This window comes from Branchiostoma floridae, chromosome 18 (assembly GCF_000003815.2).
Source record: "Branchiostoma floridae strain S238N-H82 chromosome 18, Bfl_VNyyK, whole genome shotgun sequence".
NCBI classification, from domain to species: Eukaryota; Metazoa; Chordata; class Leptocardii; order Amphioxiformes; family Branchiostomatidae; genus Branchiostoma; species Branchiostoma floridae.
The window spans coordinates 349762-369500 of record NC_049996.1 but is presented as its reverse complement, the minus strand read 5'-3'; the positions used below and the strand labels follow the sequence as shown (position 1 = coordinate 369500).

Sequence of the window (19739 nt, the reverse complement as noted above, 5' to 3'; positions counted from 1 at the left end):
ACGAGCCTTAGCTTGGGAGTTTCAAGAGAAAGGAAATCAGGATCCAGAAGTAATGTCGCTGAACATAGACTACGGAGTCGTCAGTGGGGAGATCAATGACAGCTAGGAAGCAGAGACAATATGAGAAGTCGAGTTAAACCAAGCAGGGGCACCGCCCTAACCTACACAGATCACTTTATTTACAATTGGATAAACCATATATAAAACCGTATTTTCCGATACATCAAAACAGAAGTTCGTGTGCGATGTGTTAGAATTTGGATCTAAATGACATAGAGCGTATTTCCTGTACAGTCTTTGTAACCTCTACTTTTCCTATTGTGTCAGTTAGTGAGCTGGTCACAATTATAGTGTTTCTGACTTCAAGAGAAGAAATGCTGTTACAGTTACAATGTAAACCTAACCCTAGACCTAGACCTTCGATACTTGTTACGTGGTAACCAGGAAAAAAAGACTGGAAAAACAACAACATGCTTATTGATTGTAAACATATACGCTCGGTCACTTAAATTGACTACGGCTGCGCAGTATTCATTTCGCAATGGCAATGTCAGTTGCAGAAACAGAAGACAAGCCACCTGCCAAAAGAATCTGTTCTATGTTCTTTCTTTTGCCATAATTTTAGATTAAAATACCTCAAACGCGTCTAATATACGCAAAATGGCAATGTTAATAATGATAGTTCTGTGAGTAAATTTTTAAACAGCTCAACAAACTTGGGTTAGGCCTACGTCACATTTCCAAAACCGGGGCCTAACAGGCAGCTTTCGGGAACGAACAAAAAATGATATAAAAAATCACCAAACTACACAAGACGTTAAGAGAATGGCCGTGGGTATTATTTACGTAATATTTTTATGTATAAATTTCTATTTTTCGCTTCCACAAACAGCCCGGCCGGGCACCAGTTTAGAAAAAAATGTGACGTCACCTTTAGAGAGAGTCAAGTTAAAAGCTAACTGTAGTTTCCTCACAAACTCACCTTTCTGTTGAAGAAACTGTCCCTGTCCCCACGTCTTGATAAAAGAAAACATATTGACGGTTCTGCCAAGCCTTCATGCCGATCAAAATGAAGACAACGGTCGATAGGAGTAGTCCGAAGGTTAGGAACGGAACACACGATCGTCTGTTCGCCATGTTCAGTGCCAGAAAGGTGGAATCACACAGTTGGAAAGTAGCTCGTCCGACAAGTTAGAAGGAACACCGTTGGTCGAAGTTCTCTCAATTCTAGGCGTTCTGCATATGTCCAAAGTCACTGAGCCCCTTGCTATAATGTGATTAGACAGATCCTTAAGCCAAGAAATGCGGCCTGTCCTCGAAATACAAATAAAAGGTGACTAAAAGGTTATCTATTATTTGGCATTTCCGATGCACCTTGCAGAGGTATTGGGTGTACGTATTGCATACAAAAGGGAGTGTAGTTTAAGGAAATTATATATATAATCAAAAAAAATACTATGCTAGATAGATTAGAATAAAAGAAGAACATGTGATAAGGATTTATGTGATTGTAATGGAATGTAAGATTCAAGTGAGTAGCGTCCATTAGATACAAAAATACCAGCATAGTAGCCCCCCTACCCCCCGTAAAGTGGGCTGATCCAAAACAAATACTTTGGTGGGCGTACTTTGTAAGTGATAAATGACACTTGACCTCACCAGGCCTTCCTATGGGGTTAGCATTTTAACATTAGTACTAGTAGATTTGATCTGATTTATTCGGCTCTATAAAAAGAAATACAGACAGGGCTAACCAATTAGCCGGATGCTATTATAAAGGTCTACTCCTTTAAAAGGCGCACTTCGGGAATATGCAATGTCGCAAAAACACTAGTCAACCACCAAGACTCAACACGTTTGCATTCTACACGTATCTTTTTTTTTTAAATCCATTGTTGAATGAGTAAAGTAACAATGATACATATAATGGTTGTATTTCTACCCTTTCTCGTATAGAAACGGAGGAAAAACAAACAAACCCCCAGATATAGAGGTCTGTGGTGTAACTTGCATTGTATATATTGCTATGCTTTCCACCGAGACTCAGACCCAGCCATCTTAGGCTTTCGTTCGCCACATGCTTCCAAATACTTTAGAATTACATCTGAAGAATGTTGGAGTCTAGGCACACATCGAATCAAAGATGGCGGCCACACAAACGCACACCTTAAAAGTGGCCAGGCCGGTTTAACCTCTTAAGATGACAAGCCTTAAGGCAAAGGTGAGGCACTTCTGCACAGACAACACCTGCTAAGGTACATCGAGGACAGACGTGCAGGTTAATCGTCGTGTTCTGCTAATTCCCATTTTTAAGATTCAGCAGGTACGTCTGATTTTTTGTCAACACGGTAATCTGTTGTATTTTTTCTATGTACATAAAACAGGTTGTTACGATTAGTACTTGAGTTGTCTACAACTTTTAGCTATAGGTACATAGAATAAAGAAATTAGGTGAACCCTTTACTTATGGATGTATCGTGTTATTCCTTAAAGAAGGGAAGATTTTCTTTAAGTAGCTGACTATGGGATCGTGTCTCAAATTTGACTGACATAACTACATGCATTTAGTATGTATTTTGTATAGTATTACTGACATAATTTCTTGGCCTTCTTGATTATATATATGTGAGGTGTCAATCACTTCCGTTGCGCTAAAATGTAGGAGTAAACATTAGGGGCGACAAAGGGATGTTTACAGTATACTGTAAATGCAGAAATGTTCGCGGTGGATTAATGTTCGCGGTTTTCGCGGTGACCACTTCACCGCGAACTTAAATCCACCGCGAACATTTTTCTATAATGGTATCAGACTGCAGTCTACGGTGTTACCGCGAACTTAAATCCACCGCGAAAAGTCATTTTTCCCGCTACCGAGAAATTAAATCCCCGCGAACTGAAATGATGACAGTAAAGTATGGTATGTGTAATATGTGTCTAGTTGCATTGTGTGGGGCATGTTCCAAAGAATGCCTTGACTGTACTTATTCTAGCACGTTCCCTTATAAAAGTACTAGTAAATCAGGAGTAATACATAACAAAACATAGGGACTATAGTAATAGTACATGTTATCAATAACATGCTTTTACAAGCTATATAATAGTCAATGTATCTGTAGGAGAAGACGTATGTTATTAGAATTAATATCCATATGCCCAAGCTTGGTGATTGACAACTGGATTTTATCTTACATTGTGTTTAGGGAGATACCATCAAGCAACTAAAAGGAGGTGTGATCATATAGTTTCTATTCTAAATATATATTGAGGGTCGGGCAAAAACAAAACGAAAAGCCCTCTGCTCAAAACAATAAAGATATTGGATAAATTTAACATAACTATGTATGCAATATGGAAATGTAAAAGTGAACGATTAACAATATTGTTAACATGCTACAATTCTGTAATCTCCAAGCAGAGGTTCGGTGGCGGAGATAGTAGTGGTCGGGATTTTTACCGGCTACTCCCCTAATGCGTTTTGAAGCAGAGGTGAGGGAGTCGAGCCGATAAAATCCTGACCACTTCTATCTCCGCTACCCAACCTCTGCTTGGAGAAAAACAGTTTGTAAATGTCAAAATGATCATAGTTTTCTTCATTTACTAAAAACAGATAACTGTTGACTACAAGCCATGGGGGACTCTGGAGTGGGAGTTGATGATATCGGCCCGGTAGTTATGGAGGAGGGATCCACATTTCCCAAACTGGAGGGGGTTCTGGACAACGAGGGGGATTCTGGGAATTATGACGACAGACTGGACGCGAGCAGTCAGAGCTCGGACAACACCGTGAACTCCTCACTCTTCACAAACTCCGGTATGAGTCACTTTGATACTGTCTCATTCCTCAGTTTTGCATGACCACTTTCCATGTCACAAAAGCATGTACAATGACAAAACAGTGACTTTATTTTCAATGCCAAGTATGGGATGTAATTGCCTCACGCTAGTTCACCTTTATCCGCAGGGTACCTATATCCGTTGCTTATTAAAATATCGTGTTAAAGCATATCAAGAATTATTGCAATTGTAATATTTCAATTGTTTGGAAAATTTTGCATTATTTTGAAAATATTACAACTATCACCGTTTCTTGACTTGATACCCCTTGATATCCCTTGTATATTTTTTTAAATAACGGATATAGGTTCCCATTGATAACAGTGAACTTAGTATTAACACGACTTTCTTCACTACACCCAGTTGTGAAATGGGCACCCAGACTTCTATTGGGGAGTATAAAAAACGTTGGAAGAAAAGGGATGGGCTCTGCCTTCCAATACCGTACCCTAGACACAGCTGCAGTTGTTAACAAGCTACTGCACATACGGCCTCAAAATGGCTATGGGATCTATATCTTTTACCATCTAGATAGTTGTCATGAAAAGTTTCAACAGGTTGGCAAGATTTTGTCCCTTATATGCCCAATACTGTAGACAAGCCACAAGAAGCAGATGGAGCACAAGAAGGGGAGGAAGGAACAGAAACGGATGAGAAGAAGAAGAAAAAGAAGAAGGGGAAGAAAGACAAGAAGGGAGGAAAATTGAAAGGATGCAAAGGTAGATGTATTACGGTTACATGTTCTATGACATTGAGGCCAATTATATATATATCATTAGATATTAAGCTTTTAATATCAGATTGCTATTAAAGAGAAAGAAGGCTATGTGCCATTTTTTTGCATGTCAATACAAAAACCGATGTTAAGGTTAAAGAAAAAAGACGAAATTAAAGCGTATTGGATAGACTGGTGGCTAGCCTCCTTCGAAAAGCATTGCTTATGATGAAAATATAATGGCACAACTACAATAGCGGAACTTCAATACCCAATTCTTCATTAAAGTGGACTTGAGACTGACATGTTTTCTTATATTTTGCAGGCTGTGTATTGATGTAACTACAAACGTCACAAGGATAAGTGTCTACCAGAGAGCTTATTTGGATGCTGGCTTCTCAAGACCCCCCCCCCCCCCATAAAGTAGCAAATGTGACAAATTTCGGAGACTTTTTGCCATTGACGTCCATAATGTCTTCCGAAACGAGTGTTAACTAAATCTCGCTTCTGACATAATTTTTTTTAGTAAGTTATTGTCAGAACTGCCTGTTACCATGGTGTTGGAGGGTGTGATGACTGGTGTCTATGGAGACAGGGAATACTGAGCTCCTATTGGTCTAATTTCGGTAGCAATGAAGAATCTTGAGCTCCTATTGGACAATTTTCATTGTGATAAAGGCTTCTGAGTTCCTATTGGCAGGGCTCCAGACTAACTTTTTTACCTAGGAGCATGGCGCTCCTAACTCCTAAAACTTAGGAGCGCCAGCAAAAAGTTAGGAGCACCACTATGAAAGGTTGGGAGCACAAGCAAACGTCTGAAGCCATACAAAATATTACTCCAATAATCAATGTTTTTGACTAGAGGTGGGTATGGCTTAAAGAATTAATTAGGGGTGTTATATATTATATATAGTTACCCAGTAACCAAACAAGAAACAAGAGAATACATGAGATCACTTTCAAGTAATATAACACTGATTCCTTACAATATATGATTTTTATAATGTTTCATAAGTTAATACACACAATCAGGAAGAGTAAATTAACCTTACTGCTAAAGGTGAAACTTGACTGTTACATATACAACAACAACAAACTAAAGAAGTCTACAAGAAAATCTGCAAACCAACAGAGGAGAAAGTGTAGCCAGGACTGTCAGGTACATCTTGTATTTCTTTTGTATCTCTTCTACTTTGTTAAGAACATAGCTGAAAATAGATGCACTGGAAAATTAGAGGTTTACTTGTAGCCTGTAACATCAGTGTTAACTTATATAGAAAAATCTGTGTACAAACAATTCATATTTTCAGTTGAAAAAATGTAGCAGAAAAGATGTGTTCGAAGGGCAAATCAATCGAACTTTTCCCAACAAACAACATCTATTTATCAGTCTTTTGAAAATAAAGACTGCAACAAAAGTAATATCTGAAGGAACCGTGAAAAAATCGCGACCTCCGTTCAACATTTTCTACGATTTCAGTGCCGACACAGCCCCCCTCCCCAGTTTGGCATCGTCGCATTAGCTGTTGTTTTTCCCGCATTCCACCGACAAACAAGCAAAAAAAAACCTCCAAAAGAATCCTATACATGTACATATCACCAAGGACTTTAGGCATTCGATGAGTTTTCGTCAAAGTTACACGCTTTTGAAGCTTTCCTGCGTGATTTTTCCCGCGATCACAGCGGGGATATCAGATATTCCACCAATAATGGCGGCCGGGCGCGCTACGTCACGCCGAAATGGCCAATGGGGTGCGACTCTCGCGATTCGCGAGATGTGAGTTACTGCGAGACTTGCGCGAGACTTGAGTTAGAATCAAAATGGCGGCTCGGTGACGGCCGAAATCGGCGAATTTTGAACTTTGAGCGAAGTTTTCGGGGGAAAATAAGGGCGTTGCTCATTTTTTTTATTGGCGCGCCGTGCGACCATCATTTAAAGAATAGGCGCATTATTAAAATTACGGTCGCATTGCGACCAAATCTAGTCGCAGTCACGAGCCCTGTATTGGTTACTCGAGAAAGGGAATTTGTTCTCTAAAGTTTGAGGAGATTGGTTAAAAGCTGTCGTAGAGCAGACCCCAATAAGCCTCAGATAGCAAGAGATTGTGTAACGCAGACTAAGATAAATGGAGACATTTTACCTCTTGCGAATGATTTATTTGTTGATTTACTAGTATGTGAGCAGTATTTGATAACAAATAGCGTTTTCTACGTTGAATACAGTAGATTAAATTTAGATACGACTGAAACATGTGGAAGACTTTCTTTTCGTATTTTGAAATATGAAAATATAGTCTTAAATTGAGTGGGAAAACTTGACAAATTTTCGTGCAATTATCCGGCGTTGGTAATTTTTTGTCGTGCAGATAAGCGAAGTCACTAACAATGTAGTGAATGGGAGACGGTTTGGGATTTTGGGATTCCGTGCAATTACCCGAAGTGTGCGTTTATCCGAGGTGCAATTAACTGGCTTCCACGGTACATGGACTCATTAAAAAATGGCCCATATCTTGAAAATAGTATATGTTGGTGTAGGTATAACTAGTACAAAAAGATGAATATGTGCACAGCATTTTCACAGTATTTTTTGAATATGAATAAAATATTGCCATTATGAGGCAGATTTTGTGACATTAATAAAATCTTATGATACCTTATATACTTTTAAAAGATTGTCTGGTCCAGATTCAGCGATATTATGTGTAAAGCAAAAAAGTTACGGCACACATACACGCGCATTTGCTCGCGGCAAATGCACACACACACACGCGCGCGCGCACTCACAGAAGCACAGTCACACATTTACTCTCATGCAAACTCACACACACACACAAATTTACTCGCATGCAAACGCACGTACACACACTCACAGACGTTTACTCGTACGCAAACCCACACCCCACGCACTTACATGTACGCGCGCGCACACAAACACACACAAGCTGGGACCAAGTACGTTATATATGAAGGGGGTTCACACGTGCGTATATATATTAAAGTCCGTATTAGGTCCGTATGGAGTTTTTAGCCTCCATACCAGGCTCCACATGTAGCTGGAAAAATAGTAGCAAATATAGCCAGATAACATGACTCAGGGGAATTAGCTGTCCCCTGGGATGTTATCTGGCTATATTTGTCCAATTTCTATTCTCTTTCCAGCAGCCGGTGGGGCCTGGTAGAGGCTAAGACTTCCATACGGACTTGAATATATACACATGTGTGAACCCACCTTAACGTCCTTCTTGATAATGAGACGTACACAAAAAGACTCCTACAACCATACCCTGTGACAAAAGGCTGTACAATTATCCGAGTCTTCTGATGCGACGTGTGGTAAAACAGGTTGGACAAGTCACTGAATGTATGGATGCACAGGAATGCAGAAACACGTAGTGTGGGTTAGACAACTCTAGTCTGTATTTGTCTAAAAGCGAACCCTGAACGAAGTGGTCACAGGAAACCCTACAACGAAAGGTAAGCTGTTGGTATTTTTACAACTTTAGGATACTATTTAGCCTAATACAGGGACTTGTGTGTCAGGAGACATATATCTTTTACGTCCAGGCCAAACCCCAAACACTTATCAATGTTACTACATGCGACAGGGGCGTTTTTATAGTTCTGACACCTGTTACCATACAACGGCATGGCATTGGATATTGCCTAAGCCTACATACCATATTTTGTCACAGCAGCTACGTTTATCGTGATTTTAAGAGAAATTGTAAATCGTCATACTCAAACTACTGACGAAGCAATACAGAGGTTTATTTACACTGTTGAATGTACCTATAGTCTCAAATTGTGCGTGAATGTATTGACTGATTTGACTCATTCAAAAATGGTCCATATTTGTAGAAAATGATATATATAGGTGTAGGCATAACAAGTACTAATTGAAGAATGGGTGTACAGCATCTTCACGATATTTTTGAAATATGAATAAAATACTGCAATCATTATATCAGAAATTGTAAATCGTTCTACTCAAACTACTGACGAAGCTATTTACAGAGGTTTATTTACACTCAGTCTGTTGAATCTTATAATATACAACGACGGACTTAATCAAGCAGTGTATGCATTACTGTATAGTCTGACACTTGTCCAGATATTACAAAAATGTGTCTCCTTGTTGTATATGAGGGCAGGGTTTTAATTAGCCATAAATTTGAGAATAGTAATAAAGTAACAGTAGATACAGACACCGCATGTAGTTCAAGGTCTTGTTACGATATTTAGTCAGCAACAAATCATAGAATTAGGGCAATTATACGTGACCCCTAAAAAAGTCCAATCAAGGAGGTTACATAGAGAACTTTATTGCACAACAATTGTACAAGGTACACAGTATGGCATCTACATAATTACAGTTCTATAGCTTAACTTAAGGCTTATCTAGCTAATACTGGATTTGTAGTATGGGATAACTTCGAATTCCTTGGTCCAATTCACCAATACCGACAGTGACACCTGTGTGATGTTGGTGTACGCTCTGTATCCAGGCATCAACTGTGGCCTTTCCCTACCCCATCCCCTATACTCTCCAATTAAAGTTGAGGTTATAATTATATGTTGATCCAGGTGTCAGTTATCTTACCCTATGGGGGAGTGGACGATAGCTGTCATTGATGTCGAGGAGGCCCTCCCTCCATCCTTCTTTCAGTCCGAGGCAGAAGCCAAACCTAAACCCTCAACATCGGGCTCTGAACCCACTCCAGAGGTTCCGGTCTCGGAGCCCAACGGTTGGAACCGAACCCTTCCTTCTTCCTTACTTGCAGACACAGAAGCCAAACCCAAACCTCCAGTACCCGCTCCAGAGGTTGCGGTCTCGGATCCCACCGTTTGGACCGTAGCTTCGAAGACCGAAAGTGCTGTTTCGGAGCCAAGACCCGACGATACACAAAACGCGCCACAACCAAAACCAACCCCTTCCAGTCAACCGAAGAAGAGATATTTTTCAGACTTGGTTAATAACATCTTGTTATGGTTTTCTTACACCCCACAGCACGTTGCCTTACCCCACAAGGTGTTTTCTGGGAGAGCTGTACTTCATATGTAAAGATAATATGGTGGGCTCTGCATGGGCTATCATTAAGCTGTGCAACTTAATGCTATGGTATACTCATTAGGAACAGAAGCGGTGGGTTCTGGCATGGTTGTCCTGGCAAAACGCATGGTTTAAGCTGTGACGTGGCCTCTCTTTACTTGCTTCCTTAGCAGCATGCAAAACTTTTTATCAAATTACTCTCCGAGCAAAAGTTCGGTGTTTGAAATGATTTAGGCATTAGTTGTCGGGTTTTCTATTTTCTACCATTTTCTTCATGTCTAACAACCAAAAGACATGAAGATAACAATAGACATAGAAATAGTATAAAATAGAAAACCCGACAAAAGCCGCATAGATCACGTGAAAATTAGCCAGAGCTGAACCTTTGCTTGGAGAGTAATACAATTACATTGTGCACTTGTTTGTTCGTACCTTATCTGTTGGTACAATAAACTTACTAACCATGTACTCCTTTGTTTTCTACTGCACAGTTCACCAAGCTCAGTGCGATTAGCACCTTAGGAAGAGCAGCAAAGGCGAAGCCAGTGGACCCTGAAGAGATATCGATCAGACGAGACAGCGATCCACCTTCTCCACAGCCCGTCGAAAAAGACAGCGATCCACCTTATCCAGAGCCCGTCGAAAAAGACACAACAGTGCAAGTGACCACAATGGCAGATGTCAACGCCACCCAACTTGAAGTTCATCCCGAGCCTACGGTCCCGGACCGGATGGTGGATGTGAAGTCTTCGGACGTGGTTCAGAGGGACACCGAGCAAGATTCGGGCACGTACGATGATGGGCAAGACAACGTGAGCGTGAGCTCTGATAATACAACCAACTCAGACCAACTCTACACAGACACAGGTACCCTTCAGTTCAAAAGTCTTCATCATTCTTTATGAGATCTCCATTCAGGTTGTGTTACATGTAAGAAGTTAAATGTTCAATTTCCCGAAACAGACTACCTTTACGATAGTAGATGTTTGCCCAGTTGCGGCCAAATTACACATGGTAAGTAAGTAAGTGATTGCATAAGTATAACATGTTAAGTTGCGGTTACTCTCTAAGAAGAGGTTGGTGGGGAAAATCGTGAGCCTTTCCTTATATGCCGTATTTTTCGACCAGCCTCTCCACCACATTATTACACGTACACTATGTAATCCTTATCTTTTTTCTTTTCTATATATTGCATTGTATCTTTTGTCTGACCATTTCCCCTTCTCTCTCGACCCCAATGAAGAGCAGACAGTAAGCTAAATTGACATTTTTATGCATAAAGGTTCAATGGTCAGCTGATGTTAAAGAGTCCTTATAATCTATATCATTCACTTACAGAGGACCCACCGACAGCAGACCCAGAGTCAGTTGTACCTGTGCATGACGAACTGACAGAAGCTGGCAACACCCAGGCAGCAACAGGGGAAGGTGAGAGTATCTAGTACTGACTCACTTACACTATTTGAAAGTGGAAGCATGCATAGTGTTCAGCTTCCAATATTCTTAAGTATATATTGCGTCAATCAGGGCCTCAGTTTCCACATTTCAGTCTCAGTTTCTTCAAGATGAGGTATGAGTAACCTACTACAGTAAATAAACTTTTGCGGTGGTTTAATGTTTGCAGTTTTTGCGGTGGCCGCTTCACCATGAACTTAAAACCACAGTGACATTTTTTTATGGCAATAAGAGACTACAGTGCATGGTGCTACCGCGAACTTAAATCCACCGCGAAAATTTTTCCATGGCAGTAAGAGACTACAGTGCATGGTGCTACCGCGAACTTAACTCCACCTCGAACATTTTTCCATGGCAGTAAGAGACTAAAGTGCATGGTGCTACCGCGAACTTAAATCCACCGCGAACATTTTTCCATGGCAGTAAGAGACTACAGTGCATGGTGCTACCGCGAACTTAAATCCACCGCGAACATTTTTCCATGGCAGTAAGAGACTAAAGTGCATGGTGCTACCGCGAACTTAAATCCACCGCGAACATTTTTCCATGGCAGTATGAGACTAAAGTGCATGGTACTACCGCAAAATTAAAACCACCGCGAAAAGTCCTTTTTCCCGCTGCCGCGCAATTAAATCCCCGCTAATTTAAATGCATCAACAGTACTTCTGTTTTTTCTTTCTGTGTCTTCTGGGCTTACAGGTATACTGGCAGTTGAATGTCATTGACTATTACCTTCCGCTTGGCATTGTTTTGTATTATGAACACTGTTGTTAACGTAATCTTTAACACTATGATTCAACAGTCCACAAATACTGATAGTTATGTTTGAATCTACATTCTGTAGGAGAGGCTGCACCAGCAACTACAGAACAACAAGGAGATGACAACAAAGAGAAAAAGAAGAAGAAAAAGACACCAGGATGCACAGGTAACTTAACAGAGGGATTAAGGGGATGACATACAAGAAAATATTTAGCAGTGAAAGTGTTAACTGGTGTATGGAATGTATCTACAAAAGGTAAAGTGAAATTTTGACAAGCCGGGGCTGCCTTCGGATAAATGTTACATGTGTGAAATTCCTTCCATTTCAATATTATTTTCTTGGAAACTTTAATTAATAATATTCTGGATAAAGTCAAATAGTTATTGTTAACAGAAATAAAAGTGAACTTCCCTTAATTTTGACTGATCATTTCCAGTCTTTGTCAATAAATGTTGTACGTTTGAGATGTCATAAGTTTTACATATATTTTCTTCTTTCACAGGGAATCTATTCAGCTGTATGAAGAAACCAGGATCAAAAAAGAAAAAGGAGACAACAAAAAATGGAGAACCTGAAAAAGGTACTGAAGAACCAGTTCAAGAAAGTAAAGAAGAAGTGAGGAAGGAAGAGCAGAAAGAAGATGCTGAGAAGGAAGACGAAACATATGAAGAAGTAACACCACCAGTGGGAGATAATAAGAATTCAACAGTTCAGAAAGAAGCTTAAAAGCCCATATCTGTACACATTAGATTTCATCAGGTAGGGTAATCTATACTGTAACAGTTTCTTTGCTACCTCACCAATCAGGCAATCTTGAAAAGAACACAATGGTATCTTAGTAGCTAAAATTTGCATTGCTAGGGAAAATATTTCCATTGCAAGGAATTTCAAAGTATGATGTATTGAAAGCAGATACTGGGAAATGACTCACTTCTATAGACAGACGTTAAATCTACTGATAGGCAATTGTGTGTCACATACGAGGGTGAGTCAGAAAGTAATGCAAGTGGTTTCATAACAGACTTGACAATCAATTGAGTTGAAATTTGGCACAAAAGTAGCGATATATGTCCTCTTGAGATTAAATGTTTTAAATCTGGTCTTTATTATTCTATGAGCAACTGAGTTGATTTCAAGATGAACACACCCTTAGTACCTTGTCAGACTAGCGATTCCTCTAAATCTGACCCACTAAAAATCACTGTAGGAAGTTGAAATTACCCATGTATAACACCAAATGTCTCTATAGATTGCGGGCCAATTTTCATCTCTAAACTCGTAATGGTTCTTTATTTACAGCTGCTAGGATGCAGTAAGTTGTGTTATAGAGCTGTTGGATTTATACACGAATTCGTGAGTTCTTGGTTAAAACACTACTTTTCCATTAACCAAAAGAAACGAAACTTTACACAGTTATTAACTGTTTAAAGGCCAAAAAGTGTGCTAAGTTTCATTTCTCTTTGTTAATGGAAAAAAGGCTACAGAACGTTTTAATAATAACACCGCAGATCTCATGACCCTGAAGACCGCGTATACCTCACTCTACACCAGCAACGAAAAAAGAAAAACTGCTCAGATTTCAGAGTTAAAATTAAGCGTGTGCCTTATAGAGAAATGCAGCTTATTACATGTGCAGGCTTAGTCTCCTACAATAGCAAACATTGGTTTAGGGATATTCTTAATTGCACGTTAATTGGACCTCTCTTTTCTTCTGACGGGATACCAAGGGTGTGGTCACCTTGAAAGCAGCTCAGTCGCTCATAAAATAATGAGCAACAAATTTTGATATTTCAATCTCAAGAGAACATATGTCTTAACCTTTGTGCCAAATTTCAACTCATTCGATCAAAGAACGACTCTGTTATGAAACCACTTGCATTACTTTCTGACTCACCCTCGTAAATGCTGATTGTACTGAACTTTGGGCTGACTTACACACAGCAACAAGTCATTATACAATCACAAGGATTCATCATCCGCTGTTGTCATATTTTCCTCCTGTAAATCTGGCCTTTGATTGAGACTTAATGCATATGACAGAATTTCTTAATTCTGATTGAAAAAAAGCCACACAAATATAAACATAATATGCCAATCCAAAAACGACACACTGCAAGTATATTATATATTTAAAAAAAGATGTATAGGGTGAATTCTAATTTTGTATCATTTTGTGTTGGTCAGTTTAGTTTCAAGTTTTCATTGTCATATGCAAGGCAGCTGGAAAGACTTAATAATGATATATACTACTGGATGAATGGAGAACAGATACTTGAAATAAGTTGATGTCTCTTTATTACTTTAGTTTCAGCATTTAACAGATAGATGTAGAAAAATAACGTTACTTCACAACCCTTGATTCACTGTACTTTCTGTGGTGTAAGGATTTCTGCAGTTTGGAGCACATTTTGCTACTTTTTAATGTTTCTTCTTTTCAAAGAAACTGTATATTCCTCCAGTAACTTTTGTAAACTTTCTATCTTAAAGTTTACTACTCAAATTGCACAAACTCAAAGTAAATAATTATAAATAATGATGGTTAATGTTATCATTAGTTTAGCAGCCTTTAATGTACTTAACTTATTGTAGACTTCTACAGGTTTTCGCCACATTTACATTGCAGGACTGCCAAGCTGATGTTAATAAACTTTTTTGAGAGAAACAAATTGAGAATCTGTCCTTAAAAGCCTGGCAAGACTAAAGGCATGTTGTACCCAAGTATTGTAAGTTGTCATCAATTAGCGAATATCCAGCAATTGCAAGGAGATGACCTTTAGGAAACACCTAGAAAAGAGATAAAAAACATACATCAAAATTCTGTCACTTGTGATCAGATAAAACAAACAAACAAATGGTAAAAGCTCTCAGTTCACCACATAAATGATATTACATACTTTCACCTATCAAAAAGTCGAAAGGTAATCATCAGGTAAATATTAAGTTATTAATGTAATACCACCTGGCACGTGGAAAGTTGGTACGTCGAACAACAGTTTCCTACTGGCAGGGGCAGTGTCTTTCTCTGCTGTAAAAACTCAGGTTAAGGAAAGTCAAGATCAAGATTGGAATGTTTGGATGAACCACAGATATACCTAGTACATGTAAAATGCATTATATGCATGTACCACAGATACATGTAAACCTACCTACATACAATGTCAACAATGCATGTACCACAGATAAATCTAATAGATACACATAATGCATGTACCACATATAAAACTACATACATGCCACATGTACCACAGAAATACCAACATTATACATGCCCTGCCTTCATACATGTATGTACTACAGAATACCTACAAAATGTACATATGCACAGAACCACATACATACATGCATGTACCAATTTGAAAGATATACCTACAATGTAGTAAACATTATACAATGCATGCATGTATGGCAGGGCTCGAAATTCATTTTTGGGATTAGGTGCACTGGCGCACCCAGCTTAAAAAATTGGGTGCACCAATAAATTTTTGGGTGCACCACTTAAATTTAAGTAAAAACCTAATAACAAAACTTAGTTACAAGCTTTCAAATTCTTAAACAACTACCATGACAGACATTTTTATTATCTTTCTAACACTTAGATGTCAAGAATATGATGTATACTAGTATACTTGATATCTTTACATACATAAAGCTAATAAAATATTTGGGTGCACAGGGTGCACCTATTGAAAAAAATTGGGTGCACAGTTCCAATTTTGGGTGCACCTGGGTGCACATGCACCCAGTATTTCGAGCCCTGCATGGTAACGGTACTACCACAGATATCCATGTACAAATGTACCAACACACATTGAGTATGAGTGAGCAGCACTTAATAACATTTTAAGGTAAACACATGTTCCAATGCCTTTTTGAAGCCATGGGTCTTGAGTTATTTTGTGTCTTGGGCACAGTGTTGGAAGGTGTAGCCCATCCCTGTCCTAATCCTTTTAACTGGTACCCAATAATGCTTGAGTGCAGTGAGTGGTTTCAATTGCATTTCCTAAGGGCACAAAGTCTAGGGTTCATTGAGTCCTGGGAAGTGACTTTCCCAAGAACACAATGTCTGTCTCAGCAGACAATAATTGAACCCATGGCCTTTCAATATGGTATCCATTGGCAAAACCAACAAGGTCATTGACACTACACTTGACCTGCATTAAGTATACTCTAAGGAAAAGCCTTGTATTTCAAGCTGTAAGAAAGATAAACAAACATACATTTTCAACTTAAAATCAAGCCCAAAGTTCCCAGTACAAGTAAGACAGCATTGATTCTTGTGTTCCAGTTTGCTAGAACGACAGTTTGCTGGGTTTTGAATGTAATGCCTGAATTGAAATCCAAAGTTCCAAGTTAAAGTATAACAAAAAGAATACTTGTGAGTGCTCTTAGCTTTCAGAGTTATTTTGGCTGTTGTAAGAGAAACTGGTCTTCAGCACTCAGTCTACAATAAGAAAAAAGCCCTTGAATAGGCTAAGAGTTCTTTGGACATTTATAGAAATTGTAGTTTCCGGTATGTGCCACTCTGCAAGCTCAATTTACTGTCATTACTGGTCTCTGTGAGTTTTCAAGAGCCCTGCAATTATAAACTTCTGAGTTGGATATCTCTCTATATGGTAGTGCCATACACTATAGTCACATACTGTAATGGGAAAATGTTTGCTGTAGTTTATGTTTGCGGTAAGACTGCCTTGCAAAAACTGCCATTCACATTTCTGCATTTACAGTACATTAAATGGATTTAAGTTAGACAAATAAATAATGCCTTACTAAAATCTAAAGCTCCTGGCATAAGTATAATAAAAAGGATATTTGTGCAGTAGTTTGAAGAGCCCTGTCCCAATGTTCATGGGTATACCCAGGATGATACACTCACTCACACCACAGATGGCGTCCTCCTGTCCGTGGTAAGATGCGTCAAACAGGTGGTCTGCTGTCTTCTCAAACTGTGAAATAAACAACAACAGTGACACATTCAGGAAACATCAATTTGTTGTTTATTTATTTTGCATAACTGGTGGTACATTGCCAGTATTTAACGCTAGTTCACCTTTATCCGTGGGGTGACCTTTATCCGTTGTCTTTAAAACAGCACCTTTAGGAGTATTAAGTCTACTGAGTGCTGACAGTGGTTTCAAATTTGTAATTTTTCAAAATGTTCCAATTTCAATCCACCGTCCGTCGACTCCATATCGCTAAATACGTTTTTTCTTACAAACAATGAATAAAGGTTACCCTCCTATAAAGGTGAACCAGCGTTACAAGCTACAAAAGACAGGACTGTAACTAGTAAGGTTGATTTACTCACACAAAATGAATTCATTTGCATATCTGGGAAACTGCCCTTAGGCATAACATACCTCCAGTTTAATAACGTAGGTAAATTAGTTCCAAAAGACGGAACAGTAAGATCAATTCACTCACACAAAACTGATTCACTTCCTTGACTGTTCAAATACCCGTGGGCATAACATACCAGCTTTGTACAGCAAGGATATCTCCAGGTTAAAAAGACAGGACTGCAAGGTCAATTCACTCCCACATAACTGATTTAACGCTAGTTCACCTTTATCCGTTGATAACCTATATTCGTTGCTTTTTTAAGCAGGGTATTCAGCGATATCAAATTAACGGACGGTTGTTTCAAACTGTGAGCATTTTGAACTTTTCAAATTTGAAGCTACATACTGATATCTCTGAATACCCCATCTTAAAAACAACGGATATAGGTTACCCCGCGGAATAGGGTGAACTAGGGTTACTGGCAAAACTAGAAAACTACATTTGTACCTGTAGGAGTAACATACCAGTTCCATTTGGTAAGTACAAGCTGCATAAGACTAGGATGTAAGGCTTACTTATATCCACCTCACATGTAGCAAAAATCGATTGGATGACTAGTCTGCGAGCTCTAAATTACGAGGAGGCATGACCCTGATGCCAACGAAGAAATGGCAGAGTTGCCCCCTTCCCGTCAGGGTCATGCCTCCTCGTAATTTAGAGCTCGCAGACTCGTCGTCTGATCAATTTTTGCTACATGTGAGGGGGGTATTTGGACAGCTGAATGTATTTGACTGTTTTGCAACTTACTGAAGCCAGCATCAGCACACTTTCCTTCATCTTTGCCAGCCCAAATCTTGTGATTCCCAGAACTTCTCCCTAAAGAAACATAACACACAATCATATTTCTAGTTTCGTACATTCAACACATTGTCTGCACATGTAGTATCATTATTCATTGTCCTAAATATGTTTTCATCCTACACAAAATATCACAACACTGAATCAAAACTACTATATCTCTGTGAATAGTTTCATCAGGTTGGTAATGTAACTTGATTACAATGTTCTCTGCAGTGCTTTATTTATAAGCTGACTTATTGGTGCTATTGCCTGTGCTATTGCCCTGAGGAAGGTGACAGATGGTCATCAAAAGGGCGGACTGCACTAAAGGGACATAATGTAGAAATATGGTGCCAAAATTTCAAATGTTCTGAACTTAAAAATCTCCATTCAGATTGACATTTGCAACTTATTTCTAATTTATCTGCGTCATTTTATCACATTTCTAGTGCTTATTAACAATGTCAAGGTAAGCCGCGACCAAATTCACTTACTTCCGGGTAGCCTACCGGAAGTAAGCCGGCCGTAGATTTCCGAATCGACCGTTGCGGTCGCAGATCTTCGGAGCTTAGCGGGGACTTTCAACAAACTTCAGTAATGATTCGAGCGAACCACCGAACGCGTTCTAAAGCGCACTTTGGCTCGCCGGCGAGTTGAATAAAATGGCGGACAACTCAAGCGGCGGAAGGAAGTGCGCATATTTCAAGACATCCTCACGGCTCAACAAAGTCGTAGTCATACGTTGTAAATATTGCTGTGCAGTGTAATAAGGTAGACTCAACTCATTATGTAGAGAAATGACCGAAAACAGTGACTTTAATTTTACATTATGTCCCTTTAAACAATTGTTTGTATAAGAATTCCTTGCAATTAGATATACAATACATCCACTCTAAATACTGGAGCACACATACATGTAAGAGAATGATTTTATAGGTAAAAGAAGATACAAGATCCTGAATTGCAAAGACAAACCTTTACCTAAACTATACCAAGTAAATCTGGTATGATCATACAAGGAGCAAAATACAATGTATCTTTTTTCTAGAAATTTATATATGTCCTACACGTACCTTGTAAGTCATGAGGTCTGCTAGCAGCATGACATGTCTGATGTCAATACTCATGCCATGACTGGACATGGTGTAGGTGATCTCATTCATAATGGTCACCCTGGAAACGGTAGGAAAACACAACATAAAACATTCAACTTTTAGATAGACGAGCCGGTGCAATGGCCTAGTGGGTAGAGTGTTCGCCTTGCACTCGGAAGGTCGTGAGTTCGATCCCCGGCCGAGTCATACCAAAGACTATAAAAATGGTACATGCTGCTTTCTCTGCTTAGCACTCAGCATTCGGGAAAGAGTATGGAAGTTGAACACACACCACTACCAGTGGACTAGCCCCCTGCTGTAGTGATTGCGTTGTGTGTGGCCCAGGGCTAATGAAACAGATGGGCACCGCCCTATGCGCCAGAAATGGGCACTGCCCTTGGCGCAGGAAGGGTTTAACTTTAACTTAACTTACAAATGAATGTACATTTTAGCGCGGCCTTTCAAAACGTCATGGTGGTAAAGTTGGATATTGTGGAAAGTTTGCAAAGGAGACAAGGCTTTCTGTTTTCTACATTTGTCTACAGTTATCGGTTTTGAAGTTTATTAAGAAATAGCAAAACACATGAGCATATATTACACAGTTGTCACTGACATATCTCCTAATCATTCACAGGAATACTGCACTATGTATATTCTCTGAACAAGGTAAAATTAATGAGGTATAAACTGATATTTTCTTATAATGGT

General features: G+C 39.2%; 4 protein-coding genes across 4 annotated transcripts in view; 2 read left to right on the top strand and 2 right to left on the bottom strand.

Annotated features, from left to right (window-relative positions):
- Nucleotides 1-1348, bottom strand: part of LOC118406180 (CMP-N-acetylneuraminate-poly-alpha-2,8-sialyltransferase-like) — a 5379-nt gene extending 4031 nt beyond the window's left edge. Inside the window, exon 1 of the mRNA XM_035806064.1 lies at nucleotides 983-1348. Within this exon, the coding sequence (XP_035661957.1) occupies nucleotides 983-1137 (155 nt within the window). The 5' untranslated portion in view covers nucleotides 1138-1348. The remainder of the gene's footprint in view (nucleotides 1-982) is intronic.
- An 899-nt stretch (nucleotides 1349-2247) lies between these two features.
- LOC118405759 lies at nucleotides 2248-4964 on the top strand. The gene is made up of 4 exons (XM_035805486.1): nucleotides 2248-2323; nucleotides 3608-3811; nucleotides 4431-4553; nucleotides 4875-4964. The coding sequence occupies exons 2-4, from the start codon at nucleotides 3628-3630 to the stop codon at nucleotides 4889-4891; spliced, it is 324 nt and encodes a 107-aa protein (XP_035661379.1). The 5' UTR covers nucleotides 2248-2323; nucleotides 3608-3627; the 3' UTR covers nucleotides 4892-4964.
- A 2953-nt stretch (nucleotides 4965-7917) lies between these two features.
- LOC118405563 (flocculation protein FLO11-like) lies at nucleotides 7918-12628 on the top strand. The gene is made up of 6 exons (XM_035805099.1): nucleotides 7918-8023; nucleotides 9134-9518; nucleotides 10091-10466; nucleotides 10938-11027; nucleotides 11899-11982; nucleotides 12320-12628. Exons 2-6 carry the CDS (start codon nucleotides 9153-9155, stop codon nucleotides 12541-12543), a joined length of 1140 nt encoding a protein of 379 aa, XP_035660992.1. The 5' UTR covers nucleotides 7918-8023; nucleotides 9134-9152; the 3' UTR covers nucleotides 12544-12628.
- Nucleotides 12629-14095: 1467 nt separating this feature from the next.
- Nucleotides 14096-19739, bottom strand: part of LOC118405562 (DNA-directed RNA polymerase III subunit RPC1-like) — a gene marked incomplete in the record, with an annotated part of 40809 nt that continues 35165 nt past the window's right edge. The window contains 5 exon segments of the mRNA XM_035805098.1: nucleotides 14096-14601; nucleotides 14777-14844; nucleotides 16627-16760; nucleotides 17905-17973; nucleotides 19011-19110. Coding sequence (XP_035660991.1) covers nucleotides 14591-14601; nucleotides 14777-14844; nucleotides 16627-16760; nucleotides 17905-17973; nucleotides 19011-19110 — 382 coding nt within the window.

Excerpts from the sequence above, each read along its gene's own strand:
- LOC118405563 (XM_035805099.1), top strand. The coding sequence starts at position 9,153 with ATGGGGGAGTGGACGATAGCTGTCATTGATGTCGAGGAGGCCCTCCCT. Across the intron at positions 9,519-10,090 it reads AGAGATATTTTTCAGACTTG|TTCACCAAGCTCAGTGCGAT; the intron begins GTTAATAACATC and ends TCTACTGCACAG. Across the intron at positions 11,028-11,898 it reads CCAGGCAGCAACAGGGGAAG|GAGAGGCTGCACCAGCAACT; the intron begins GTGAGAGTATCT and ends TACATTCTGTAG.
- LOC118405759 (XM_035805486.1), top strand. The coding sequence starts at position 3,628 with ATGGGGGACTCTGGAGTGGGAGTTGATGATATCGGCCCGGTAGTTATG. Across the intron at positions 3,812-4,430 it reads CTCACTCTTCACAAACTCCG|ACAAGCCACAAGAAGCAGAT; the intron begins GTATGAGTCACT and ends CCAATACTGTAG.